The 27,991-nt window shown below is 44.6% G+C and overlaps 2 protein-coding genes across 20 annotated transcripts in view; one reads left to right on the top strand and one right to left on the bottom strand.

The window, feature by feature from the left end:
- Positions 1-15,468, top strand: part of LOC139539082 (telomere-associated protein RIF1-like) — a 37,965-nt gene extending 22,497 nt beyond the window's left edge. The window contains exons 17-34 of the mRNA XM_071341819.1: positions 2,851-3,031; positions 3,222-3,329; positions 3,939-4,088; positions 4,223-4,322; positions 4,431-4,735; positions 5,331-5,533; positions 5,689-5,782; positions 6,794-6,922; positions 7,826-7,968; positions 8,137-8,226; positions 8,335-8,395; positions 8,587-12,420; positions 12,624-12,755; positions 13,016-13,102; positions 13,364-13,479; positions 14,023-14,176; positions 14,359-14,479; positions 14,688-15,468. Coding sequence (XP_071197920.1) covers positions 2,851-3,031; positions 3,222-3,329; positions 3,939-4,088; positions 4,223-4,322; positions 4,431-4,735; positions 5,331-5,533; positions 5,689-5,782; positions 6,794-6,922; positions 7,826-7,968; positions 8,137-8,226; positions 8,335-8,395; positions 8,587-12,420; positions 12,624-12,755; positions 13,016-13,102; positions 13,364-13,479; positions 14,023-14,176; positions 14,359-14,479; positions 14,688-14,953 — 6,274 coding nt within the window. The 3' untranslated portion in view covers positions 14,954-15,468. The remainder of the gene's footprint in view (positions 1-2,850; positions 3,032-3,221; positions 3,330-3,938; positions 4,089-4,222; positions 4,323-4,430; positions 4,736-5,330; positions 5,534-5,688; positions 5,783-6,793; positions 6,923-7,825; positions 7,969-8,136; positions 8,227-8,334; positions 8,396-8,586; positions 12,421-12,623; positions 12,756-13,015; positions 13,103-13,363; positions 13,480-14,022; positions 14,177-14,358; positions 14,480-14,687) is intronic.
- Positions 15,469-15,778: 310 nt separating this feature from the next.
- Positions 15,779-27,991, bottom strand: part of LOC139539080 (nebulin-like) — a 104,008-nt gene continuing 91,795 nt past the window's right edge. For 13 of the 19 annotated variants that reach the window (XM_071341803.1, XM_071341806.1, XM_071341804.1 and 10 more), the window contains 10 exons: positions 27,861-27,974; positions 27,385-27,489; positions 27,084-27,188; positions 19,514-19,606; positions 18,918-19,025; positions 18,481-18,667; positions 18,168-18,260; positions 17,837-17,977; positions 17,000-17,103; positions 15,779-16,719 (listed from right to left, as the gene is read on the bottom strand). In XM_071341803.1, the coding sequence (XP_071197904.1) occupies positions 16,546-16,719; positions 17,000-17,103; positions 17,837-17,977; positions 18,168-18,260; positions 18,481-18,667; positions 18,918-19,025; positions 19,514-19,606; positions 27,084-27,188; positions 27,385-27,489; positions 27,861-27,974 (1,224 nt within the window). In that variant the 3' untranslated portion in view covers positions 15,779-16,545. Of the gene's footprint in view, positions 16,720-16,999; positions 17,104-17,836; positions 17,978-18,167; positions 18,261-18,480; positions 18,668-18,917; positions 19,026-19,513; positions 19,607-20,100; positions 20,273-20,860; positions 20,941-21,498; positions 21,591-27,083; positions 27,189-27,384; positions 27,490-27,860; positions 27,975-27,991 lie in introns of those variants that run through there. The other 6 variants (XM_071341815.1, XM_071341808.1, XM_071341817.1 and 3 more) reach the window with 5 other exon arrangements.

Consider the following 27,991-nt stretch of genomic DNA (forward strand, 5'->3'; position numbering starts at 1 on the left):
CCACAACCCTGGTGTTGCAAGCGCCATGCTCTACCAACTGAGCCACATGGAACACTACAAAAGTATGTGGACATCTGCTTGTCGAACATCTTCAAAACCATAGGCATTAATATGGAGTTGGTCCCCCTTTTGCTGCAATAGCATCCTCCACTCTTCTGGGAAGGCTTTCCACTAGATGTTGGAACATTGCTGCGGGGACTTATTCAGCCACAAGACCATTAATGAGGTTGGGCACTGATGTTGGGTGATTAGGCCTGGCTCGCAGTCTGCCTTCCAATTCAATACAAAGCTGTTCGATGGGGTTGAGTTCAGGGCTCTGTGCAGGCCAGTCAAGTTCTTCCACACTGATCTCGACAAACCATTTCTGTATGGACTTCGCTTTGTGCACGGGGGCGTTGTCTTGCTGAAACTGTTGCCACAAAGTTGGAAGCACAGAATCGTCTAGAATCTGAAGAGGGCACGATAACGCCTATTCCCCCTCAGGAGACTGAAAAGATTTGGCATGGGTCCTCGGATCCTCAAAAAGATCAACAGCTGCACCATTGAGAGCATCCTGACTGGTTGCATCACCACTACAGAGAGTAGTGCGTACGGCCGAGTACATCACTAGGGCCAAGCTTCCTGCCATCCAGGACCTCTATACCAGGCGGTGTCAGAGGAAGGCCTTAAAAATGGCCAAATACTCCAGCCACCCGGAGCACCAAGTCTAGGTCCAAAAAGCTTAATAACCCCTTGAAGCTAGGGGGCAGTATTTTTATGTTTGGAAAAATAACGTTCCCAAAGTAAACTGCCTATTTCTCAGGCCCAGATGCTAGAATATGCATATAATTGGCAGATTAGGATAGAAAACACTCTAAAGTTTGCAAAACTGTCAAAATATTGTCTGTGAGTATAACAGAACTGATTTGCAGGCGAAAACCTGAGGAAATCCAACCAGGAAGTGCCTCTTATTTAGAAAAATCCCTGTTCCATTGCCTGCCTTTCCTCCATTTAAAGGGGTATCAACCAGATTCCTTTTCCTATGGCTTCCACAGGGTGTGAACAGTCTTTAGACATAGTTTCAAGCTTTTATTTTGAAAAATGAGCGAGATTTATCAAATCGCGTCTGTGGACTGCCAGATGTCCTTTGATTAGTTCATGCGTGCGACAGTGGTAGCTAGCCATTTTCTTTCTCTCTTGTATTGAATAGTTTACCGTCCGGTTGAAATATTATCTTTTATTTATGTTAAAAACAACCTGAGGATTGATTATAAAAAATGTTTGACATGTTTCTACGAACTTTACGGATACTATTTGGAATTTTCGTCTGCCCGTCATGACCTGCACGAGCCTGTGGATTACTCAACAAAACGCGCCAACCAAATGGAGGTTTTTGGATATAAAAATAATCTTTATCGAACAAAACAAACATTTATCGTCTAACTGGGAGTCTCGTGAGTGCAAACATCCGAAGATCATCAAAGGTAAGTGATTCATTTGATTGCTTTTCTGACTTTCGTGACCAAGTTACTTTGCTGCTAGCTGTTTGTAATGTTTTGTTTACTGATCGATGTCCTCACACAAATGCTTGGTTTGCTTTCGCTGTAAAGCTTCTTTTCAAAATCTGAAAAGAAGCGCCAAGAGGGGGAAAATAGCTTCTACCCCGCCAAGCCATAAGACTGCTGAACAGCTAATCAAATGGCTACCCAGGCTATTTGCATTGTACCCCCCCAGCCCCATTGTTATGCTGCTGCTACTGTTTATTATCTATGCATAGCCACTTTACCTCAACCTACATGTACATATTACCTCAACTAACCTGTACATATTACCTCAACCACATTGACTCTGTACTAATACCCCCTGTATATAGCCCCGCTACTGTTATTTTATTGTTGCTCTTTAATTATAAAAAAAAAAATATATATATATATATATATATATATATATATATATTTGTTCAGTTTATTTTAGTGAATACTTTCTTAACACTTATTTTTCTTAACTGCATTGTTAAGGGCCTGTAAGTAAGCATTTCACTGTAAGGTCTACTACACCTGTTGTATTCGGCACGTGACAAATTTGATTTGAATGTCATTGTATGCTGTATCATAAAGATTTCCCATCACTGGGACTAATGGGCCTAGCCCAAACCAGGAAAAACAGCCCCAGACCATTATTCCTCTTCCACCAAACTTTACAGTTGGCACTATGCAATGGGGCAGGTAGCGTTCTCCTGGCATCCGCCAAACCCAGATTCGTCCATCAGACTGCCAATGGTGACGCGTGATTCATCACTCCAGAGGATGCATTTCCACTGCTCCAGAGGCCAATGGCTTTACACCACTCCAGCCGACACTTGGCATTGCACATGATGATCTTAGGCTTGTGTGCTCGGCCCTGAAAACCCATTTCATTAAACTCCCGACGAACAGTTGTTGTGCTGACGTTGCTTCCAGAGGCAGTTTGGAACTCGTTAGTCGGTGTTGCATCCGAGGACAGACTATTTTTACACGCTTCAGCACTTGGTGTTTCCGTTCTGTGGGCTTGTGTGGTCTACCACTTCACAGCTGAGCCGTTGTTGCTCCTAGATGTTCCTACTTCACAATAACAGCACTTGCAGTTGACCGGGGAAGTTCTTGCAGGGCAAAGATTTGACAAACTGAGCTGTTCAGTATGTGCCTTTCTACTGCCAATGGCGATTGTATGGTTGTGTGCTAGATTGTATACACCTTTCAGCAACAGGTGTAGCTGAAATAGCCAAATACACTAATTTGAAGGGGTGTCCACATACATTCTTTTTTGTCCACATAGTAGACCTATGTAGCGACCACATAGTGTTCCATTTGAGTTGTCTCTGCACCCCCGCAGGTTTTTCCTGTGTTTAGAGACCCTAGTGAGCTGTGGTCTCTCAGGCCTCACGTCCCCTCTGGCATTTGGGGAGGCGGTCCTGGGGGCGGTGGGGTGCAGCGCGGGGACTCTGGGGAATAAGGAGCAGCTGTGGAGGATGTGGAGCGTGGTGGTCAACCCACTGACTGTTACCATCACACAGGTATGAAGTGGACACTGTAAATACATGTCCTGTAACTGCACTGAATATGGTGCTTGTTTGTTGAGATGCAAGACCAATTTCACCAAGTGGGGAGACACTACTATTATAATTATTATTAACCTATGCGTTTCACAAATAGAGATTTGCGATGGAGATTAGTTTTAATAAGCTTTTTCTCCCTCCCTGACAGACCAATGAGGTGAACCAAGGGGACGCTCTGGAGCACAACTTCAGTGCTGTTCACACTGCCCTGATGTTCCCCATCACACACCTGCTACCTGGCAACGCCCTGCCACAGGTGAGTCTCTCAGAGATTCCGTGAATTAAGGTCATGCTATTGGATTTTTCAAGTTGGCGACTATGAATGAATTCAGTGCTTTGCATATTTTGATCAGTAGAGTAGTTATTTGGGATGCAGGAGGTTTTGATGATTAAAGATGCGCTGTCCCACTGCAAGGGTGCGTGGTAGCTTAGCAGGGTTTTCAGAACTCGTTCCTCTGGACCCCAAGTAGTGCATGTTTTTTCCCCTAGCACTACACAGCTGATTCAAATGAACAATGCTTGATGTTGACTTGGTTATTTGAATAAGCGGTGTAGTGCTAGGGGCAAAAACCAAAACTTGCACCCCTCGAGGTCCCGAGGACCGAGTTTGGGGAAACCCTGAGATCGAGCGAATGGACAAGTAACGGAAAGGTTGCTTGTTCCGATGTGCCCTTGAGTAAGGCACTTAACCTTAATTGCTTCAGGGTCGGCGTTGATAATGGCTGACCCCTGGCCATGACCCTGCTCTCCGAGGGTCTCAGGGAGAGTTGGGATTTGCAAAAAGCACATTTCCATTTCAAAATAGGACAAACATAAGCCCCATTGGTCCATCTCAAACACTGATTTAGCCGCCTTTCCTCTGTAGGTGACCCAGAAGTCCATGCTGGGTACGTGGTCCAGGCTGTATAAGGTGTTTGCCTGCTGCTCTGCCCTGGTGGCCACGGCCGAGGAGAATGTCTGCTGTGAGGAGCTGTGTGGCAAAATGGCTGCCCTATTGGACAAGAAGGCCCTGAGGGTGAGCGGAGAGAGCTTACTGTACAAACAGATCTAAGTTACTGGGATTGTTAGCCCTTTGAATAAGAATATTATACTGCTGCACAATAGTTTTCATTGTTCAGATTCATTGATTGTATTATGATCATTTTCCAGGTTCCGTCAACGTTAGATGCGGTTGCTAACATCCTCCTGGTCATCGTTGAGAGTTCTGACTTCTCTCCATACACTCCACAGTTTCAACAGAAGATGAAATGTAAGCTATCTATAGATAGATATCTCATTAAGCAGAAGCTTTTATCCAAACAAATCCTTTGTATGCATGGGTGGCCTTGATGTTTGCTTACCTTCCTGTCCTTTCCAGCTCCCCACACCCCTCTGGCCTGGGTGCGTAAGAAAAGCAAAGCCCTTGGGAACCTGTCTACCTTCCAGACCCTGCTGGTCCAGGCCCTGGAGGCCTTTAATGCTGTTGAGGCTCCTGAGACTGTCCCTGAGGGTACAGGCCTGGCCCTGGTCTCCATCCTGTCTACCCTGTTCTCTAATCTGGCCCTGGCTACAGCCATCCAGGAGGCCCTGGCCTCTCTCACACAGCCCCTCACAGCCCTCTATGAACAGCCTGGGAGGACTCCAAATGAGCAGCTGAAATCCACCTCAAGTCTTGGAGCAAAAGTGTGTTCAAATGTTTACTATTTTCTTTCTTTGTCCAAAAGTCTCCTTAACAGCTTAACCTGTACCCCACACATTGACTCGGTACCGGTACCCCCTGTATATAGCCTCGTTATTGTTATTTTGTTACTTTTTATTTAGTAAATATTTTCTTAATTCTAATTCTTGATCTGCATTGTTGGTTAAGGGCTTGTATGTAAGCATTACATTTAAAAAAAAAAAAAAAAAAAAAAAAAACATTATTCACCTTTATTTAACCTGGTAGGCCAGATGAAAATAAGTTCTCATTTACAACTGCGACCTGGCCAAGATAAAGCAATGCAGTGCGACCAACTTAGCAACACAGAGTTACACATGGGATCAACAAACGTACAGTCAATAATTTCACTAAGGTCTACACCTGTTGTATTCAGCATTTCACTGTAAGGTGAAATACCTGTTGTATTCGGTGCATGTGACAAATAAGATTTGATCTGAAATGTATCTCTATATAAACTACTGCACTGATATTATAGAAGTATTGGCTATGCTTTCTTTGCAAGCTTCAGCTCTTTAACCAATCCTTTTTGTCTGGGTGGTTGTGTTCCCGTTCCTCCAGCTGGAGAAGCTCCTGGTTGATGTGTTGGGCTGCCTGCAGACATGTTCAGCCCTGGCCTATGATGATGAGCTGCTGTCCCTGCTGTCCCCCCTGCTCTGTGTCCTGTTCCTCCACCGGCGAAAGCACATCCGTTCCCTCGTCACACAGTTCTGGAACGCAACCTTCGCTAATGCTTTGGTCCTCGTCTACCCAGAAGAACTCAAGTAAGAATCTACATTTAGAAGTTAAAGTTTGAGCCAAATAATGTTTTGTATATATCCATTAAAAGTGTTTTAGGCCAGAATTAGGCTTAATCTGGGTCTGGACCTAAACTAATGATCAGGTTTTCATGTTTGCTCATGCTTCTTTCTGTTTCCAGGCCAGTGTTGAGCCAGGTGAAGCAGAACACTCCTATCCTCTTACCTGGCTTTCAGTCTGTTGAAGTTCCAGATGAGCTCAGTGGACAGTACTCGGTGAGTGTTTTCCCTGTTGAATAAGTTCCAGGTGAGCTCAGTGGACAGTACTCGGTGAGTGTTTTCCCTGTTGAATAAGCTCCAGGTGAGCTCAGTGGACAGTACTCGGTGAGTGTTTTCCCTGTTGAATAAGCTCCAGGTGAGCTCAGTGGACAGTACTCGGTGAGTGTTTTCCCTGTTGAATAAGCTCCAGGTGAGCTCAGTGGACAGTACTCGGTGAGTGTTTTCCCTGTTGAATAAGCTCCAGGTGAGCTCAGTGGACAGTACTCGGTGAGTGTTTTCCCTGTTGAATAAGCTCCAGGTGAGCTCAGTGGACAGTACTCGGTGAGTGTTTTCCCTGTTGAATAAGCTCCAGGTGAGCTCAGTGGACAGTACTCGGTGAGTGTTTTCCCTGTTGAATAAGTTCCAGGTGAGCTCAGTGGACAGTACTCGGTGAGTGTTTTCCCTGTTGAATAAGCTCCAGGTGAGCTCAGTGGACAGTACTCGGTGAGTGTTTTCCCTGTTGAATAAGCTCCAGGTGAGCTCAGTGGACAGTACTCGGTGAGTGTTTTCCCTGTTGAATAAGCTCCAGGTGAGCTCAGTGGACAGTACTCGGTGAGTGTTTTCCCTGTTGAATAAGCTCCAGGTGAGCTCAGTGGACAGTACTCGGTGAGTGTTTTCCCTGTTGAATAAGCTCCAGGTGAGCTCAGTGGACAGTACTCGGTGAGTGTTTTCCCTGTTGAATAAGTTCCAGGTGAGCTCAGTGGACAGTACTCGGTGAGTGTTTTCCCTGTTGAATAAGCTCCAGGTGAGCTCAGTGGACAGTACTCGGTGAGTGTTTTCCCTGTTGAATAAGCTCCAGGTGAGCTCAGTGGACAGTACTCGGTGAGTGTTTTCCCTGTTGAATAAGTTCCAGGTGAGCTCAGTGGACAGTACTCGGTGAGTGTTTTCCCTGTTGAATAAGTAACATCTAAGCTGGTTTCATATGAATGGTATACTAATCCCTGGATTATGTTCTGGGTGTGTGTGCAGAGTGAGAGCTCTCAGCTGGAGACCAAGCTGAGTGGAGTGCAGATGACTCCTGGGGTGAAGAGAGACTCTCTACTGGCGAGGGCTGGAGAGATGAAGGACAGGAGCTCCAAGACATCCAAGCCTGTCTCTGTAAGGACCAGTTTTATTTAGTTCTCTATTCTCAGAACCCACCAATCACATTTATTGAAGCCCTTTATAAATTGGCAGTTATCACAGTGCCAGTCTGAGCCAGATAAGCTAGGTAGCTTTCATATACAGCGAGCTCCAACGGTATTGGGACATTGACAATTTGTTTTGTTGGCTCTGTACTCCAGCACTTTGGATTCACCTTTAGTCACTTTTATTATAAATAAGAAGATAATGTTTCTAAACACTTCTACATTAATTTTGTTTCTACTATTAGACATAATCCGGAATGAATCGTGAATAATGATTAGTGAGAAAGTTAGAGGCATAAATATCATACCCCCCTCCCCTGTTATTGTAATGGTGAGAGGTTAGCATGTCTTGGGGGTATGATATCTGTGCGTCTAACTTTCTATCATTATTCACGTTTCATTCAGGATTATGGTACTAACCACATTAATGTGGATGTGTTTAGAAATATATTTTCTTATTTACAATAAAAGTGACTCAAATGACCCAATACATTATTTACTATTAATTTCTATTGGGCACAAAATAATCTGAAACACAACCAAAACAAACAGCAAATGCATCCCACAAGTTTGTACAGTCACAAGCTTGATGTAATCATTGCGTGCTAGAAATATGGGACCAAATACAACATTTTACTATAATACACATAAGTGAATTTGTCCCCCTAAAATCAGGGGGAGGAACTATTTACAGAAAGTGCTGCAATTTCTAAACAGTTCACCCGATATGGATGAAAATCCCCTCAAATTAAAGCTGTCAGTCTGCACTTTATCTTAGTCGTTGTATCATTTCAAATCCAAAGTGCTGGAGTATAGAGCCCCCCCAAAAACATCTGTGTCATATTGGAGATGATTTCTATTCCCTCCCCAACAGATGAAGCTCGACTTTGGCTCTCCCAAGCCGCCTCGTAGAGAAGAACTGGAGGAGCAGGCCTCTATAGACTTTGTGTTCATACCCCCCGAGACTAAGGAGAGAGTCCTCACCGAGCACCAGAAAGAGGTCAAGAGAACCAAAAGGTCAGTTTCAAGCAAATCAGCTCTTTTTTTATTTAACCAGAAAGTCCCTTGAATACTTTTTTTCTTCTTCTCATGGAGCCTTATTTAGACAAAATAAACCGGACGTTATACAAATGATTCTTTCTCACTTTCTAGTAACAAAGCTTTTGTATGGGTTTTATTTGAAAGGGTTGACATTCCTGCCATGTACAACAACCTGGATGCTTCCCTTGATACCACGGTCTTCACCCAGTACACACAGAGTCAGGAGGAATCACTGTAAGTACTTATTGACTGCTGCCGTTACACTGAATAACACTAATCTCTGAAGAAAGAAAGATTGCTTTGTGGGGGACCCAATGTTTAAAACATGCATTTCTTTTACAGGGACAAATTGCCAGCAGATGAGCAAGCCGAAAATGCTGAAAAGGATGAGGTTAAAGCGGAGGTAAAGAGAAATTAACAACACAAGCTATTCATTGTTCCATTTACCCCCCGAGGTCTGAAATGTCCTTATTTGCCCCAATAAACGGTTTTCTTTTGATTGAAAACATATGGGTGCCTTCATAGCCAACAGGCCTTTTCTTAAAATTAAAGTGAAAATCCCCAAATACAAATGTCTCATTATTTTCGTCACAGGTTCCAGAAGAAAACATGGAAATGGGGGAGGACGTTGCTGACGACACCCAGGAATATATCAGTCCAACCAATGAGACAGCAGAATCTGCAAAGGGAGAGGAGGAGCCTGCTGATGAGTTACTTCCTGAGTCTGCAGACATTTCCATGGAGGATGCCAATGAAGACGTTTCATTGAAGGATGACTCTGCCATGGATACCAGAGAGGGCACCAACCCTGACGTCTCTGGCTGCTCTGACATGGTCTCAGGGACGCCTCAGAAAACCAACAGTCGTCGCCAGTCTTTCATCACTCTGGAGAAGTATGCTGAGGGGAAGCCTGCTAGTCCTGCCAGCGTGGTGACGTTTACAGGCCCCCTCACCAGGACCGCTAACAGCCAGAAGCAGGATGCTTCCTCTCCGGAACCACCGGCAGGTGCCGGCCAGGCGCAGGCGGCTTCCTCTCCGGAACCACCGGCAGGGGGCGGCCAGGCGCAGGCGGCTTCCCCTCCGGAACCACCGGCAGGTGCCGGCCAGGCGCAGGCGGCTTCCCCTCCGGAACCACCGGCAGGTGCCGGCCAGGCGCAGGCGGCTTCCCCTCCGGAACCACCGGCAGGTGCCGGCCAGGCGCAGGCGGCTTCCCCTCCGGAACCACCGGCAGGGGGCGGCCAGGCGGCTTCCTCTCCGGAACCACCGGCAGGGGCCGGCCAGGCGGCTTCCTCTCCGGAACCACCGGCAGGGGGCGGCCAGGCGCAGGCGGCTTCCTCTCCGGAACCACCGGCAGGGGCCGGCCAGGCTGCTTCCTCTCCGGAACCACCGGCAGGGGCTGACACGGACTCGCAGGAGACTGAACAAGCAAGATTTAGAAGCTCCAAGAATCAGTCTTCCAAAAAAGAGGGAGAGAAACCTGAACCTTCAGAAGACAAAAAGCAATCTGAGGTTGAGAAACCAGCTGAGAAAAGAACAAGTGAAACCGACGAGGACGACGTCATCCCAGACACCCAGACTCCGGTGGAAATACTGAAGGAAGTTCTAGTTCCTGCAGTTGAAGAAGTAGTAATGGGAAACAACAGTCAGAAAGAAGAGGAATCTCAAGGTCTTCTGGAAGGTTCTCCCAGTTCCCAGGCCGATCTGAGCCAAGGTGAACCAAGGCGGTCCGGACGGCGGAGGAGCAGGCCACTGAGACCAGGAGAAGATGCAGAGGTATGGGAAGAGAAAGACAAACGGAGGAAGTCTCAACCCAAAGAGGCAGAGTGTCAAACGGATTCACCAAAGACTGCGCCCTCTCCTGCCAGTCAAGCAGATGGTCAGTCACAGGGTAGAGCCAGTAGGAGAAGTAAGCTGGCTGTTGACGTGGAGGACCATGGAAAAGACAAGCTGAGAAAAATAAGTCACAAGGAGGAGAGCGAGTTGAGCCAATCAAATTCACAGGTGGCCACGCCTTCACCTGCTGCTGATATCAACAGCCAATCACAGGGTAGCACGGTATCAAGTAGAAGGAGCAGCAAATCAGAGGATCTGGTCAAAGACAAACAAAAGAGAGGTGTTGCAGAGGAGGAGCTCAGTCAAAGTGACTCTCAAACGGACACCCCCTCTGCCTCTGATAATGATAGCCAATCACAGAGTAGATGTAGTCAGAGGAGTAAGTTGGCTGTGGAAGTGGAGGATGATTGCAAGCAGAAACTAAAGAGTATTAGGGCTCAGAAGGTGGAGGAGAAGACAAGCCAAATTGATTCACATGTAGCCACACCATCTCAACAAGAGAGCCAGTCACGGGGTAGTGCAAGCTGGAAGAGCAAACCGCTCAGTGATTTGGAGGAGGTTGACTTTGTAGATGAGGTTGACAAGCAGGATCCTACTGAGCACCAAAGTGATTCTCAGATTGCCACACCCTCTCCTGCTGATCAAACAGGAGATGGCCAATCACAGGGTAGATCTAGCAGGAGGAGTAAATTGGTCACCGAGTCAGAAGAACAGGGTAAAGGCAAGCCAAAGAGGAGAGGCGGTACAGAGCTACTCAGCCAAATTGACTCAAAGAGTACACCTTCAACCAAACCTTCAGCCACTCCAACAGATAGCCAGTCGCAGGGTAGAGCAAGCAGGAGAAGCAAGGTTCCCATTGAAGTGGCTGAGTCTGAGGTCAAAAGAAGCCTGCATTTGGCCACTGATTCAGCAGCAACACCAGAGATGAGCCACACTCATTCTCTGGTCGCTCCTTCTGCCACCAGTCCAACAGACCGCCAGCTGAGGCCCAGGGGCAGAACCAGTAAAAGAAGCAAGATGTTAAAGGAGCAGGTAAAAGCCAACAGCAGCCCTAACCCAACTCCTAACATGGAGACTGAGAACTCACAGGTGGGAGATACAGAATCCTCACAGGGAAGTGGAAGGACTAAAAGGCGCAATGCCTCCCAGGCCTTACTAGGCTCCAACGTGGAGAACTCTGAGTCGGATGCTTCAGAACTCCGGGAGGATGTCCAGAAAGGCCGGAAGCCCACGTTAGCTGGAGCGGTTCCAAGCCCACTGGCTACAGTTGGATCAGCAGAGCCAGGGGCTGACCAAGATATCCCAATGGATAGTTCTGAAACTTCTCTAAAGTCAGACTCGCAAAACCCATCAAATAAGGCCTTAGAAGTCAATATTCCACAGGATGTGGAGGAAGCCCTTAAAATGGTCAACTCCCTTAAACCTGAAGTGGTAGTTCCAAGTCTTCCTGTGATAACTCCGATAGCTCTGGGGCAGAGGGAGACGGACATGGGGGGTGTGGTTGAGGCAGTTGACCCCGTTGTGCCAGAGAAGGCTGAGAGTGAAAATACTAAGCTTTCTTCTCAACAGACGGACTCTTCAGTAGAACCTGATCTAGAACATAAGAGCCAGGATGCGTGTATGTCTCGATGGAAGAAGGAACGTGGACATAAATGGTCAAAAAGCAAAGCGAATTTCAACACAGTTTCCTCTCAGGAGAGTGACCATGGTGACCTAGAGTGTGACAGGCCAACACAGATCCAAAGTAAGCTGCTCACTGACTCTGAGCAGGCCAAATCTCCCACGCCTTCCACTGAAGGAAATGCCATCTCTGAAGATGGACTAAACAAACTATGTACCCCTCCCATTGCCAATGGCCTCCCCCCAGATACTTCACCTACTGAGGCAACAGAGGAGAAACTGAGTCTTCAGGTCTCTGAGTCCTCAGGGAAGGTTTTAGATGGGCTGAAGCCTGTGGCTGTCTCCAGTGAGGAGGTGACAGAGGAGCAGATGGGAGTACACGAGGAGAACAGACATCCAGATTCTGCTACCAATGTTCTAGAGGAGGACCAACTGGAAGATGTTGGCAGGTCTATTGGGGAAGCCCAGCCAGGGTGTTCCAAAGCCTTAGATGAGGAGCAACGGGAGGAGCAGTACACATCTATCAAAGAAGGACAGCCAGAGGCTGACAGCACCTCTACTGGAACCAGAGAAACCCACACTGAGCCTCAGGCGGACAACGTTCAAGATATCACTCCTCTCCAAGAGAGGGCAAAAACTGACAATGTATCTGGCCTCGAGTGTGAAGAGGGTGAAGAAACCCAGATGGACAATAATGACCTAGATCTATCTCCTTTAAACTCTTTTACCCTTGTGTCCTCTGGCCTTCACGAAGCCCCAGTGCCTCTACATCACCCAAGTACCTCTAAAGACATGTTGTGCCAAGACTCCCCACCCAAGCAGAAGGATGCTGTGATGGGGCTGGAGGTGGGCCATAGCCCCAGCAGTGGCAGGACCAGGGGGTTGTGGTCCCCCTTAGCTTCCCCCTCCACCTCTATCCTGAAGAAGGGACAGAAAAGACCAATAGAAGAGGAGAGTCCTTCGCCTTTCACCAAGGTAATGTGATCAGGTGTACTTAATCAATGACGATTTACAAATCATACATTTATGCATATATTCTAATTATCTGCATTCAACTGTCAGTATAAATTGAAAATTACATGCTTTCAGTTGAAGAGAATCCTTGATGTATCTATGATGGCATTAGCAGGTTTTGAAAACAAAGTGTGATAAATTAATACATAGTTTTTATTTCGCAGTCTCGACGAGTATCATTTGCTGACCCAATCCAACACCAGGAGCTGGCAGATGACATTGACCGTCGCAGCCCTGTCATCCGATCCAGCTCCCCAAGAACCAAAACTACCAGCAGCAGCATCCCTCAGGCCAAGGTACATGATCCACTAGTGATGTGTAATAAATGTCATTTTAAATACTCTGCACTAAATCATTAAAGGCTCAATTTAGTTAAGATAAGTGTGTGAAACTTCAACTTTTGCCTAAATCATCAATGGGAGGCAGTGATATTCTGACTTGATTTCTGCACAATTAACTCAGTGGCCACAGATTAACTGAACTTCCCCTTGACTTTTTTGATGTCTCTTTCATTTTGACCCTTACTGTGATAGCCTAACCTCTGCTCTATTTGCAGTATATCACAACACCAACAAAGGGCCTACTGATCCTCAGTCCACGCAATCTCCGCAGCCCGGGGAACAAGAGCTCCAAGAAATGCCTGGTATGTACCCTCGGATACACAGGAAGTACCCAAGTTATTTTCAGACTAGATCATAATCCTAAATTCAATCCTTTTCGTAAAACCTAATGGATTAGATGATGATCTTATTATCCACAAGGACATTCATTTTGCAGCATCCATACATTCACTACATATAGACAGAACAGCCAATTTGGTCCATTGGTTTACTGTCCATGATTGTTGTGCATGTGCCCGAGTGTCATTCCTACTTAGCTTCTGACTTGATGAATGTTGTTTCAGATCTCTGAGCTGGGCCAGGAGCCGAGGCCCATCCCTAAAGACTGTGTGTACCCGGCCCTGGTCCACTGTTCTACCCCTGTGGAAGCAGTGCTGCCTCAGATCACCTCCAACATGTGGTTAGTGTAACCCAGAGAACTCTGGTCCCAAAAAAATGAACTGCTTCTACAATATATCAAGTTTAATACAATGCGAGTTGCAACAAGAGAACAACAATCCAACATGGGTTCCCATACAACTGTAGCAGATATCCAAAGCTTTAGGCATTTCTTTATAATTAAAATGGGCCATCAGCCATTGCTACATACATTTTTGGACTTATAAATGTACTGATATGTATCCAATGATTCTTGAAGAATATAACTTACAAATGCCCCATGAGCTTAGTTCAACTGTCACACTCCATGAGAACCCAAAATATAAGCTTGTTTTTCTCCAATGTTTGTGAACAAACACTGTATAGCCTCAAAACATGGTTCAAACAATCATTTTGATATCATGGATGGTCAGTCCTTGCATCCATAGCTCTATGAATTTGCGTGTTACATTTCTCCAGTCCCGTCCCTCAGCTTTTTACCGAAACAACGAGTGTGGAGGGTGTTTTGCTATTCCTTCTACTGCTGATAGCTGCTTTAACATATTCTGTCATTATTTATCCTCAGGCCTCGTGGCTTTGGCCAGCTTGTGCGAGCCCGGAATATCAAAACTGTTGGAGACCTCAGTGCTCTCACACCAAGTGAAATCAAGAACCTTCCCATTCGTTCCCCAAAGATTTCTAATGTGAAGAAAGCACTTAAAATATACCATGAACAGCAGGTATTTTGCCCAAACTTAAAACCTGTGACTTTTTCCTACCTTCTGAAAATGCAAATGAGATATTTGTGTTACACAGTTAATGATAATTGTCATACGCGGTTAATTCTTGTAGAGATGGGCACAGTTCAGGTGGTTTATCTATTTGTTCTGTAATGGATCGTTTCACCTTGTCACTGCTTCAGCGGAAGGGCCGTAGTGATGAGCTGAAGAGTTTTGAGGAGATGGAGAAGATGACATCTGAGCTGGAGGAACCAACTGTTCCTCAGAACCAGGAAGAGGACAAGACTCCAGGAGATGCTCTAGGTGAGTTCAATTAACCTGTGTTGACCCAAAGCCAAAGGCAAATTTGTACAGTAAGAGAATAAGTGGCTGTGAAATTGCTCAATTGAACTTGCCACAAATACATTTTTTATATAAACCTCAATTTTTTTTAAGCTGTATTTCTAATTCAGCTCACTGAACAGAACTCAATATCATAGATGATTATCATGCATGATGTTCCCTTCTGTAGTCACAGAGTTGTTGGATGAGCCAGTGTCCAAGGAGCATCCAGAGGAGAGACCGGACCAGAGCAGGCCTGACCACCAGAAGACTGCTGAGGGGGGTCTGCTGTTGGAGGTGGAGTCTCTGGCGGCTCATCTGACTGGGGAGGGATTGAGCCACTGCTCCTCTGACCAGCTGGTTCAGATCCATGATCAGCTGGGAGGCATGATGAGGACTGTGGTGGTGCAGCTGCAGAGCAGACTACTGGCTCAGAACAAAGACAGCGGACCCTGATCCAAACACTATACAGTCCCAGGGTTTGGATTACATCATTTGGGAATGCCCCACGTGAAGTCTCTTGAAGATGCCTATTGACAATTGTGGGGGGCGGCACATTGGGTGTTTGAATTCTTACAGAGGTCTTGTTTATGTGGGGGCCGGGGCCCCCCAGCCCCCATGGACTTCAAACCCCAATCAAGGTTTCCCCTCTCACACTCCGACTCTTAAGATCTTTTTTTTTTTAAGAGTTAACCAAGTACTACACCACAAGTCCACCAGGATCTGTTTGGATTGTGTTTTTAAACTCCTGTTTTCTTTGGCCTTTTTCCTTGTCCTCTCTGATGGCGACATTTTATAAATGCTAGTTCAGGCTAAAAAAGTAGTGGTGGCGATTAGTTGTCATGGCAACAGAGTGAAAGCGACGCATTGTCTGATTGGCTATACCAGGAAGTGATATTTTAACGATACATTGTGGTCAGGAGGATGGCACTTTTTACGTTATGTATTTAAATAAAGGTTTGAAAGACGGAGGCTGTATCACAGTGTTGTTCTTTGGATGTATGGGAAGTTGTATACAGTATGTGAGCATAAGGCAATGTACTTCTGTTCTGAATTCATGATTTAATGCCAGTACTGAGGCTGTCATAGATGTCCAGGCCACAACATTACCTGCCTCCAGGGTAGGGTTTGTTTTGTCAATAAAACAGCTCCCTAAAAAACTGACTCTGCTTCAGCTTGTCAATATACTTTAGCAGCTTGCGTAAAGTGGTGTCTGGCTTGAACTATATGTAATGTAGCGAGGCCACAAGGTAGAGAAATAAGAACACAAGACCTCAGTAGTGCAGCAGGTTGGCGTTTTATTATCTACTGATCGAAGGTATTTTACTTCCTTTACCCCCAGACGAGGGAACGAAACACATGCAATGAGTGACCAGCCTTCGGCGACTTCAGGAGGGAAGAGGCTTCTCAAACGGGTGTATTCAGGGAGGTGAAACTCGCTGATAGAAATAAGAATAGGGAATCGTGTCCGCTCTATTAGCCAATCATATCTGTTCTACACTATATTCTTATCTGAACGTTCCGTAATGTTACATCCTCAGGAACAGACCCCTGGTTACGTCTTTTCTTCATCAACCCCTTGTGGTTTTAGGTGATTAAACAACTTTATTCTCTCCATACGTTACACTTTCCTATCGTCCATATACGTCGCATGTAAGCTCATCTGTTTTTGTGTGAAAGTTAACTTTCAGTAAAGCTTTTCAAAAATATTTAACCGACATTGATTAAATAAGGTTCTGTCTGCAATTTACAAAATAATGGGCTTTTCGTCATATTGTTCTTTCAAGACAAGGTCTTGGAAAATGATGAATGTTCTTCTACAGTAGTCTATATAGGTATTTATACATTTCAGCTTCTCATGTCACATCCACAGGGCCTTGGGAAACGGGCATCAACAAGAATTGCATGTATACTACAGCTACAAAAATCTAATCTAAGCGATCGTCTACACATATAACAGGTTTACGAAGCGACAGATTCAGCCGTAGATGGTGGCCAGGTGGATGTGTCTCACCCACTCCGGGGGGAGGGGTGGGTGGGACTTGTCTTTAGATTGCTTCAACGTAATTGGCCGGCAGCATGCCAGTCTTCCCTGAGCGCTGCACAGTGCCGTACATCCAGCCCTCGTCGATGGACTGCACGTTTACGATAACATCACCATCCTTGAAGGAGACCTCGTCCATGTCGGCAGAGGAGTAGTCATACATGGCACGCACAGTTTTCTGAACGGGACAAAAAATGTTTTAGTAATGACAGCTGATATAGAGAAAGCCACGGATAGCTTACTATCATACATTTTTGGAACATGGTAGTGAGTAGTGCACAGCAACCCCACCAAAAGGAAATTTGCCCAAAACTCCAACACGCCTCCCTGTTTCTCTGGCATCTCCCTTCTCAATGTGGAGGCAATACAATCTAATTCTGTTTCACAGTCAGTAACATCAACGATGACTGGTTGCCACGGTAATGATCTATGTCCTGTGAGCCTGGTACAGTACTCACCCCGGTGGTGGAAGGGTGGGAGGGGACAGAGGACACGGTGGTCTGCTGTGTGGCTACAGAGGAAGACCTCTGCTGCAGCTCCACGGTCTTGGTGTGTGTGTAACCTGCAGATAGGAAAGACATTAGTCAGCTGTCACAGTTAGAATGAGGCCTTAGGTATAGATACTTCTACCAGAGCGAGCTGGGAACAGGGCACTGACTGTACCAAGTATTGACGATACTTGAATATAAAGGTCTGCCATCTACACTGAGTGTACAAAACATTAGGAACACCTGCTCTTTCCATGACAGACTGACCAGGTGAATCTGATCCCTTATTGAGGTCACATGTTAAATCCACTTCAATCAGTGTAGATGAAGGGAAGGAGACAGGTTAAAGATGGATTTTTAAGCCTTGAGACAATCGAGACATGTTTGTGTGCCATTCAGAGCGTGAATGGGTAAGACAAAATATTTGAGTGCCTTTGAGCAGGGTATGGTAGTAGGGGCCAGGCGCACCGGTTTGTGTCAAGAACTGCAACACTGCTGGGTTTTTCACACTCAACAGTTCCCTGTGTGTATCAAGAATGGTTCACCACCCAAAGGCATCTAGCGAACTTGACACAACTGTGGGAAGCACTGGAATCAACATGGGCCAGCATCCCTTTGGAACGCTTTCAACACCTTGTAGTGTCCATGCCTCGACGAATTGAGGCTGTTCTGGGGGCAAAAGACGGTGCAACTCAATATTAGGGAGGTGTTCCTAATGTTTTGTACACTCAGTGTCTATGGGTTTGATGGTGTGATATCTGAACTGGGTTGTGATTGTGTGAGGTGGGCCTACTACAGTAGACCTACCCATGGAGGTGGTAGCAAAGCCGTTGCTGTACAGGGACACGTGGTGGGCTGGGTCCTCAGACACCTCAGACTTCTCATCGCCAACACCACTCATAGCGCTGGTGGAGCGGGAGTGCTCCTTGCTGCGACGCTGGGCTTGGACTGTCACACAGAGGGCAAAGGTCAGGGTTCAACAAAACCTACAAATATTGGTTGCACTTTATATTGAATGACTAGGCCATTATGAATAAAATCATAATGCTTATAAATGATTATAGATGTTTATATGCCAAATCAAAGAGTTTCCTGTGGATTATGCTGTTCAGGTGTGATGCTTCTCTCTCTCTCTTACCTGACATCATGTGCAGACTCCTGGACTGGATGTTGTCCTCAGCAGGGTCGTAGTCAAACACAGAGCCGGGGTTGGTGCGCCATACACGCAGATCTGAGGGTGAACAGACAGGTTTTACAGAACGGCTGTTACAACATAGATCAAATGGATGTAGAATAATTGTTTGGTGTTTGTGGGTCTCGGCACAGCGTGTGTGTGTGTGTGTGTGTGTGTGTGTGTGTGTGTGTGTGTGTGTGTGTGTGTGTGTGTGTGTGTGTGTGTGTGTGTGTGTGTGTGTGTGTGTGTGTGTGTGTGTGTGTGTGTGTGTGTGTACCGGTGACTGTCTCCTGTTCGTGCTCCACCACGCGTCTCTTCTCCATCTCCACCACACGTCTCTGGATGCCACGGTAGTTGATGTCGCTGAACTCCTGGGTGTTCTTCTTCACGCGGTCCATCACGGGGTCAGAGGTGGTGGGAGTGAAGCTGCCCTTACTCTTCTCAAAGTCCTGGTGGTATTTCACCTGGTGGACAGAGAGCCGTGGGATGGTTTTATATCAGTCGGGAATGAGTAATCAACTTGGTATGGCATTTGTTATTACTTTTTAATAAAGGACCCAGTGGTAAGACAATATTTCAACTTTAGTGGTATGGTTTTACATGGGTATGAATTATGAATGTGAGAAATTTTGTCTGGCATGTGTTATTACAAGAAAAATACTCTTTACAAGCCTACAAGAGATATTATAACATCTACAAAAACAATTGACTCACTCCAGAGATGTTGCGCTGGGTCTCCTTGACGCGTCTCATCTCAGGTGTGTCCAGCACAAAGGCAGCCTTGCCCTGCACCTGTTTACGGAAGCTGTCAGAGTACAGCACCTGTGGGACAGCAGAGAGGACAGCAGAGGAACAACGTCAGCACCAGAGTTAACCCCCTTTATCTGCTGAACCTGTGTGTGACAGAATGTGGCACAACAACAACAGATAGGGTCACTCTGAGAAGGGCTTATTATTGGGACCTCAGACGATATTAGCAGGGAGATTCAAACCTTCAGAGTGGGGGTGGATTAAGAGGGCGTGTCCCAATTCATAATGGAGTTAGGAGGGTGTGTTCCAATCCTTAATTGGGGTGTTGGGAGTGGGAGGAAGCCAGGGGAAAAGGAGGACTTGACTAGTTTCAATAACAAGGCAGAGGGTTAGCCATGATATACAAATAGATGAGGAGAGCAGAGGATGACTACTGTAGATCTGATTAATGAGGTTAACTAGAGCCAGAAGAAGAACAGGAGGGAGTTAGATGAGAGGGTTAACGTGGGTTCTAAAGGGATCTAAAGGGGCACACAGGTCCTGGAGGACGGCTGGTGTACCGAGCTAATCTGTTCTTGGTTCCGTTTCGCTCTCTCCATCTCTGGAGTGAACACCTGGGGCGTTCCTTTGGCAGAACTGTCCTTATACAACACCTACAGGGCAGAAGCACAGCCCCCAGGGGACAGTGAGACACACTGCAACAACACAATCCAACACACACCAACACACACTAAAACATCCCAGCCTCCACAGCATGGCAAGGATGTTAGTTGCCACACTAAAACAGGAGATAAATAGCACACATCTTAAAGGAAGAACGCTGCTGTGGAGATACAAATTAAAAAAAGGTTACGCAAAAACACTCAAAATGTGAGGAAGTAATTTTGAAGAGGGTGTTTTAGCTGAGGTTAGAATGAAGGGAGTCAAAGATGATTTACTGAGGGCGGAAGGTGGAAGGATAGATTGAAAGGAACGAGGAAGGATGGAGAAGGATGATGTGTTGTATTAGGATCAGGGTTGATTGTTGATGACAAGGGCTGAACCGATAGAGAAGACAGTTTAAGGAGGTAAGGGAGGATCACGCACAAATCTCGACTAAACAGTGAAAAACACAGAAACACGTGTTGGCATTGGTTTCCTCTAGTACCGAGCTGATGTTCTTCTGCATCTCACGAACCCTCTTCACCTCCGGTAGGTCTGAGATGGCTGTGCACCGACACAACGAGTCCTTGTACTTTATCTACCCATCAGATCAGCATTATGGTCCCATGCAGAAGAGAGGTGATGTCACAATGGACAAACACACACAGAGAGAGCAACTGTGAACCAGAGACATCGGACAGCAGAGAACAGATTACAGGAAGCACTGTAGCTACAAATGACATTGAACTGTTAATAGCACAAGGGACAAGAGCGTATGCAGAAGAATAAAGCTAGATTGAACACATGGGACACAGCAGCAACTTCAGCAAAATATTTTGGGATCATACACCTCTTCTGAAATAATATAGACTATTTAGATATATGCATGTACTCACAGGGAGGGGTTCCGCCACCAACATATTGTTTAAACATATTGTGGCTTCATGTTACCAGAGAACTTGACATGTTTTAATATTCTATTTTTAAATCATTGTCTACTTATAGTACGCTTCATTTTTACATTAGGACATTTTTTAACAGATATAGGTTTTGGGCTGGGGTAAGACTAAAAAGGGTTGGACAGGGAATTAAAGTGGGGTTGGAGTTGTACATGGGCTTGCGTAACAGGAGCAGGACAGACAGGAGTATATAAATGAATCAATAAATGAATGATATACTCCTGTCCTGCTCCTGATCATCAAGCCCCTGTAGAACTATATGGATTGTAGATGGAGGGTAAAGAACGACAGTATAAAAACCTGTACCATGCTAATGTGTTGCTGGTTGCGTTTAACTCTGTCCATCTCTGGGGGGTCTGATATAGCTGCTCCTCTTTGTACTGAATCTTTAAACAGTAACACAGAGACAACCAGTCAAAAACAGGGTTTATTGCCCACTCAAATAAAAACTAAGGAGATGGTAAACGTATGAGGGCTGCCATAAAATGCATGCAAAGGTTTGGGTTATAGTTAGACTACCGTTTCAAAATCTCACAGCACTTCAGTAAAGAAAACTGAAGAAATAGAATTAAAAGACAAAAACATTATATGATGAAGATTAATAGAAACAAAAAATGGAGAAGAAAAAGCAAAAGGCAATTTGTTTGTCTGGTAGGAAACCAACCAATAGAAAACCAAGAAAACAAACAAGGGATGAATCTATTTAGGGCTTTAGTTTGGAGGACAGTTATTTTTGTACCGCTACGTTATTTTGAAGTGCTAGACTTCATCTTGGCACACAGAAGTCAAAGGTCAGGAGAATAACCACTGATGCTTTAGGGGGCATTATTGGAGGTCAGTTAGGGGTCATACGACAGAGAGTGTGAGAGGTGTTTTGGGGTTTGTTGGTAGGGAAATTATGGGGGGCCTCCTTTATGGGAGGGACTAGATAGAAACTCGAGTACCGAGCTGATGTTCTTCTGCATCTCACGAACGTTCTTCACCCCCGGTAGGTCTGAGATGGCTGTGCCCCGACACAACGAGTCCTTGACCTACTCTAGGGGTTCCATGAGAAACACAGAGACAGAGACAAAGCAAGACAGATAACAAATATAAAGCACACGTACTGTACACTACATGTATACTACACGTACACTACACGCATACAGCAGCAGCAGCAAGGACGATGGCCTCACTGAAGACAGTGAGAATGCAGCTGGCATAAAGCAGGTAGATAACACAGTTGTGACATTTACATTGCATGTCAACAGCAGTTAAGTGCTTTTGCTTTTACAGAATATACTGCAAATTATATAACACTATGAACTGACTAGGGAACCTCTGAGCGAACGAAAGGTAGATATTTGGTTTAATTTATTACAGATCTTAGATGTAACGTTAATTAATTATTTTAATGTTCTGATGATTAGCACAAACTCTGCAAAACGGGGTTGAAAATGTGAAAAGAAAAAATAGTTGCAATTATGTAGAGATTAAAACATTATATGGTGTTTTTTTTTGTTAAATTTGAGATCTGGGGGGGGGGGGTTCAACATGGAGCCTATGGCATGGAAGCGTAGACTGAGTGAAGACAGGCAGGGTCACCCTATAGTGTACCGTGCTAATGTTTGTCTGATTGCATTTAACTCTGTCCATCTCTGGGGTGTCTGACAGAGCTGTTCCTCCTCCCAAGTCCTCTTTGTACCAAATCTTTAAACGGTAAGAGGAGGAAAACAGTAGTGAGTCTTTGTTCTATCAGTTGAGAGGTTGGTTGAGTGATTTGTGCATGGGTAAAATACAGGGAAAAGACAGCTAGGCCTACAACAGACAAAAAACAGAAAGAAAACATTTCTAGATGACACATGACATTACGAGTATTAAAGCATTAAACCTGTTGCCTCAAAGTGTTACCATATGCCGTATTTCATAATGACATTGTTCAAACCAGAGGTCTAAAATCTAAAAATGTTATTAACCTAATACAGAAACACAAGTTTGGCTATGATTAATCTCTCACTATCAGTTCAAGAGGGTAATAAGGGTAATAAGAAAGGGGAGGAAAAGAAAGAAGTGAAAATGTGCTATTAGAAAAGGTGAAACATATACAGTGAGGGAAAAAAGTATTTGATCCCCTGCTGATTTTGTACGTTTGCCCACTGACAAAGAAATTATCAGTCTATAATTTTAATGGTAGGTTTATTTGAACAGTGAGAGACAGAATAACAACAAAAATATCCAGAAAAATGCATGTCAAAAATGTTATAAATTGATTTGCATTTTAATGAGGGAAATAAGTATTTGACCCCCTCTCAATCAAAAGGATTTCTGGCTCCCAGGTGTCTTTCATACAGGTAACGAACGGAGATTAGGAGCACACTCTTAAAGGGAGTGCTCCTAATCTCAGTTTCTTACCTGTATAAAAGATACCTGTCCACAGAAGCAATCAATCAATCAGATTCCAAACTCTCCACCATGGCCAAGACCAAAGAGCTCTCCAAGGATGTCAGGGACAAGATTGTAGACCTACACAAGGCTGGAATGGGCTACAAGACCATCGCCAAGCAGCTTGGTGAGAAGGTGACAACAGTTTCTGTGATTATTCGCAAATGGAAGAAACACAAAAGAACTGTCAATCTCCCTCAGCCTGGGGCTCCATGCAAGATCTCACCTCATGGAGTTGCAATGATCATGAGAACGGTGAGGAATCAGCCCAGAACTACACAGGAGGATCTTGTCAATGATCTCAAGGCAGCTGGGACCATAGTCATCAAGAAAACAATTGGTAACACACTATGCCGTGAAGGACTGAAATCCTGCAGCGCCCGCAAGGTCCCCCTGCTCAAGAAAGCACATATACATGCCCGTCTGAAGTTTGCCAATGAACATCTGAATGATTCAGAGGACAACTGGGTGAACGTGTTGTGGTCAGATGAGACCAAAATGGAGTTCTTTGGCATCAACCCAACTTGCCGTGTTTGGAGGAGGAGGAATGCTGCCTATGACCCCAAGAAACCATCCCCACCGTCAAACATGGAGGTGGAAACATTATGCTTTGGGGGTGTTTTTCTGCTAAAGGGACAGGACAACTTCACCGCATCAAAGGGATGATGGACGGGGCCATGTACCGTCAAATCTTGGGTGAAAACCTCCTTCCCTCAGCCAGGGTATTGAAAATGGGTCGTGGATGGGTATTCCAGCATGACAATGACCCAAAACACACGGCCAAGGCAACAAAGGAGTGGCTCAAGAAGAAGCACATTAAGGTCCTGGAGTGGCCTAGCCAGTCTCCAGACCTTAATCCCATAGAAAATCTGTGGAGGGAGTTGAAGGTTCGAGTTGCCAAACGTCAGCCTCGAAACCTTAATGACTTGAAGAAGATCTGCAAAGAGGAGTGGGACAAAATCCCTCCTGAGATGTGTGCAAACCTGGTGGCCAACTACAAGAAACGTCTGACCTCTGTGATTGCCACAAGGGTTTTGCCACCAAGTAGTAAGTCATGTTTTGCAGAGGGGTCAAATACTTATTTCCCTCATTAAAATGCAAATCAATTCATAACATTTTTGACATGCGTTTTTCTGGATTTTTTTGTTGATATTCTGTCTCTCACTGTTCAAATAAACCTACCATTAAAATTATAGACTGATCATTTCTTTGTCAGTGGGCAAACGTACAAAATCAGCAGGGGATCAAATACTTTTTTCCCTCACTGTATATATTTTTACATTTACATTTACATTTAAGTCATTTAGCAGACGCTCTTATCCAGAGCGACTTACAAAGTTCATACATATTCATCCTGGTCCCCCCGTGGGGAATGAACCCACAACCCTGGCGTTGCAAGCGCCATGCTCTACCAACTGAGCCACACGGGACCTTTTAAATACTCATGGAGCAGTAGGTATACCCAACAGAATTTTTTTGTATTCTCGTTAACACAAAGAATTTCAGGGCTTTCCTTTATTGACGACACTTTGCCTTTTACGTTTTTAAGGTGGTCTGTCTGGTACTGAAGCTACAGGGAAAAGAGCACAAGTGCAGTTAACATGTCTCCCAATAACAAAAACATCAAGAAAAGAAAAGAGAGATTGGAGTCATTAAAACTTGTTTTTCAACCACTCCACACATTTCTTGTTAACAAACTATAGTTTTGGCAAGTCGGTTAGGACATCTACTTTGTGCATGACACAAGTAATTTTTCCAAAAATTGTTTAAAGACAGATTATTTCACTTATAATTCACTGTATCACAATTCCAGTGGGTCAGAAGTTTACATAAACTAAGTTGACTGTGCCCTTAAACAAAAATGATGTCATGGCTTTAGAAGCTTCTGATAGGCTAATTGACATCATTCCAGTTAATTGGAGGTGTACCTGTGAAAGTATTTCAAGGCCTACCTTCAAACCCAGTGCCTCTTTGCTTGACATCATGGGAAAATCGAAAGAAATCAGCCAAGACTTCAGAAAGAAAATTGTAGACCTCCACAAGTCTGGTACATCCTTGGGAGCAATTGCCAAATGCCTGAAGGTACCACGTTCATCTGTACAAACAATAGTACGCAAGTATAAACACCATGGGATCACGCAGCCGTCATACCGCTCAGGAAGGAGACGCATTAACCTGAAAGGAGAAATGTCCTTTGGTCTGATGAAACAAAAATAGAACTATTTGGTCATAATGACCATCGTTATGTTTGGAGGAAAAAGGGGGAGGCTTGCAAGCCGAAGAACACCATCCCAAACGTGAAGCACGGGGGTGGCAGCATCATGTTGTGGGGGTGCTTTACTGCAGGAGGAACTGGTGCACTTCACAAAATAGATGGCATCATGAGGATGGAAAATGATGTGGATATATTGAAGCAACATCTCAAGACATCAGTCAGGAAGTTCAAGCTTGGTTGCAAATGGGTCTTCCAAAAGGACAATGACCCCAAGCATAATTCCAAAGTTGTGGCAAAATGGCTTAAGGACAACAAAGTCAAGGTATTGGAGTGGCCATCACAAAGCCTTGACCTCAATCCTTTAGAAAATTTGTGGACAGAACTGAAAAAGCGCGTGCGAGTAAGGAGGCCTACAAACCTGACTCAGTTACACCAGCTCTGTCAGGTGGACTGGGCCAAAAATCACCCAACTTATTGTGGTAAGCTTGTGGAAGGCTACCCGAAACGTTTGACCCAAGTTAAACAATTTAAAGGCAATGCTACCAAATACTAATGGAGTGTATGTAAACTTCTGACCCACTGGGAATGTGATGAGAAATAAAAGCTGAAATAAATCATTCTCTCAACTATTATTTTGACATTACACATTCTTAAATAAAGTGGTGATCCTAACTGATCTAAGACAGGGAATGTTTACTAGGATTAAATGTCAGGAATTGTGAAAAACTGAGTTTAAATGTATTTGGCTAAGGTGTATGTGAACTTCCGACTTCAACGGTATCTAATAAGCCATTCTGTTATTACATATACTGAACAAAAATATAAATGCAACACGCAACAATTTCAAAGATTTTACTGAGTTACAGTTCATATAAGGAAATCGGTCAATTGAAATAAATTCATTCGGCCCTAATCTAAGGATTTCACATGATTGGGAATACATATATGCATCTGTTGGTCACAGATACCTTTAAAAAAAATTGCCTCACAATAGGCCTCAGGATCTCGTCACGGTATCGCTGTGCATTCAAATTGCCATCAATAAAATGCAATTGTGTTCGTTGTCCGTAGCGTATGCCTGCCCGGACCATAACCCCACCGCCACCATAGGGCACTCTGTTTACAACGTTGACATCAGCAAACCGCTTGCCCACACAACGTCTGCGGTTGTGAGGCCGGTTGGACGTACTGCCAAATTCTCTAAAACAAGGTTGGAGGCGGCTTGTGATACAAAACTGTAAAAAAAGAAAATTTAGAGTGGCCTTTTATTGTTCCCAGCACAAGGTGCACCTGTGTAATGATCATGCTATTTAATCAGCTTCAGGATATGCCACACCTCTCAGGTGGATAGATTATCTTGGCAAATAAGAAATGCTAACTAACAGGGATGTAAACAAATTTGTGCGCAAAGTTGGAGCGAAATAAACATTTTTGGGCGTAAGAAACATTTCTGGGATCTATTATTTCAGCACATGAAACATGGGACCAACACTTTACATGTTGCATTTATATATTTTTTCAGTGTAAACTAAATTATGAAATTAGCTACTGTACTTTCAAACGACAATAAAAAGTCTTGAGCCTGGCTTTTCTGAATCGGTAATTAGATAATAAACATAATGTCCATATGCTGCTGGTTTCTTTTAGTTCAGACAGCACAACACAACAGATGTCCATAAAGAAACAATGAACATATACATGTATATAAAGTATTGAAGGTGATACTTTGAAGTCAAGACACTGAAGATGAACAGAGAGACACCTTGCTGCCACTGACTGACATGGGGACATGGTGAACCTGAGACCTGGAACCTAGGCCTTGGTTCCAAACGGAGGGTTCTAAAACAGAAGGTTCTAAAATGGAATGGAGAGTTTTAAAAGGCTTCTACTTACAGTGCTGAAGTTCTTCTGATTCTCACGGACTCTCATCATCTCAGGGGTGTCCAGGACGGGCACATAGTGAGACATGCACTTCTCAGCCTCCTCCCTGTACTTTTTCTGTTGGGACAAAGTACACAGAGAGAGAGAGAGACGTCACATAAGAGCTTGGTCATTCAACTCTAATGGCAATTTATTCAAAGCAAATTAGTCTATATCAATCAAATCGATGCAAAATGTATCTACATAGTTTATGAAGTGTTTACGTACACTTTTAATAATAGACATCCATAGTAGTTTGTAGCATTCCTCTTACCTGGCTGACCATGTTCCTGATATTCTGTGCGTGGAGGATGTCAGGGGTGTCGATAACACTAGTGTAGCTAGCCCTGTCCGCCTCAGCAGTCTGCTTGTACTTTTGCTGAGGAGGGACACAAACTGCAGCTCAGAAACACACTCTTTGTTAAATAACATCTACATGCACTGATGGAGAGTGGTTGTTCAGTATTCTTGGTACAGTACACAATTACAGTATTGAAGGCAATGAACATAACAAAGTGGTTATGATTATAGTGTGCATTCATTACATGTAAAATAGCTATACAGCAACTCAGGTATAACGAAGACAGTTGGACAATATAAAATAGCTTCTAGGTTACAACAAACTGCTTCTCTGGTAGTTATCACCTAAAAAAATATGGCTATAATGTATTATGCTTTTTGAAATTACTGGACTTAATGCACATATTACAAAACAAGGGTGTCTTGGCCCAAAAACCCAGTCCCACTGACCTGGCTGAGGATGTCTGTAGCATTCCTAGCCCTCATGAAGTCTGGCGTGTCTGTAGCCAATGCCAACATTCCCTTGCCCTTGATCTCTGTCTCCAATGTCTTCTTGTACTCTTTCTGCAAACAGCCACATT

Source organism: Salvelinus alpinus, chromosome 14 (assembly GCF_045679555.1).
Source record: "Salvelinus alpinus chromosome 14, SLU_Salpinus.1, whole genome shotgun sequence".
NCBI lineage: Eukaryota > Metazoa > Chordata > Actinopteri > Salmoniformes > Salmonidae > Salvelinus > Salvelinus alpinus.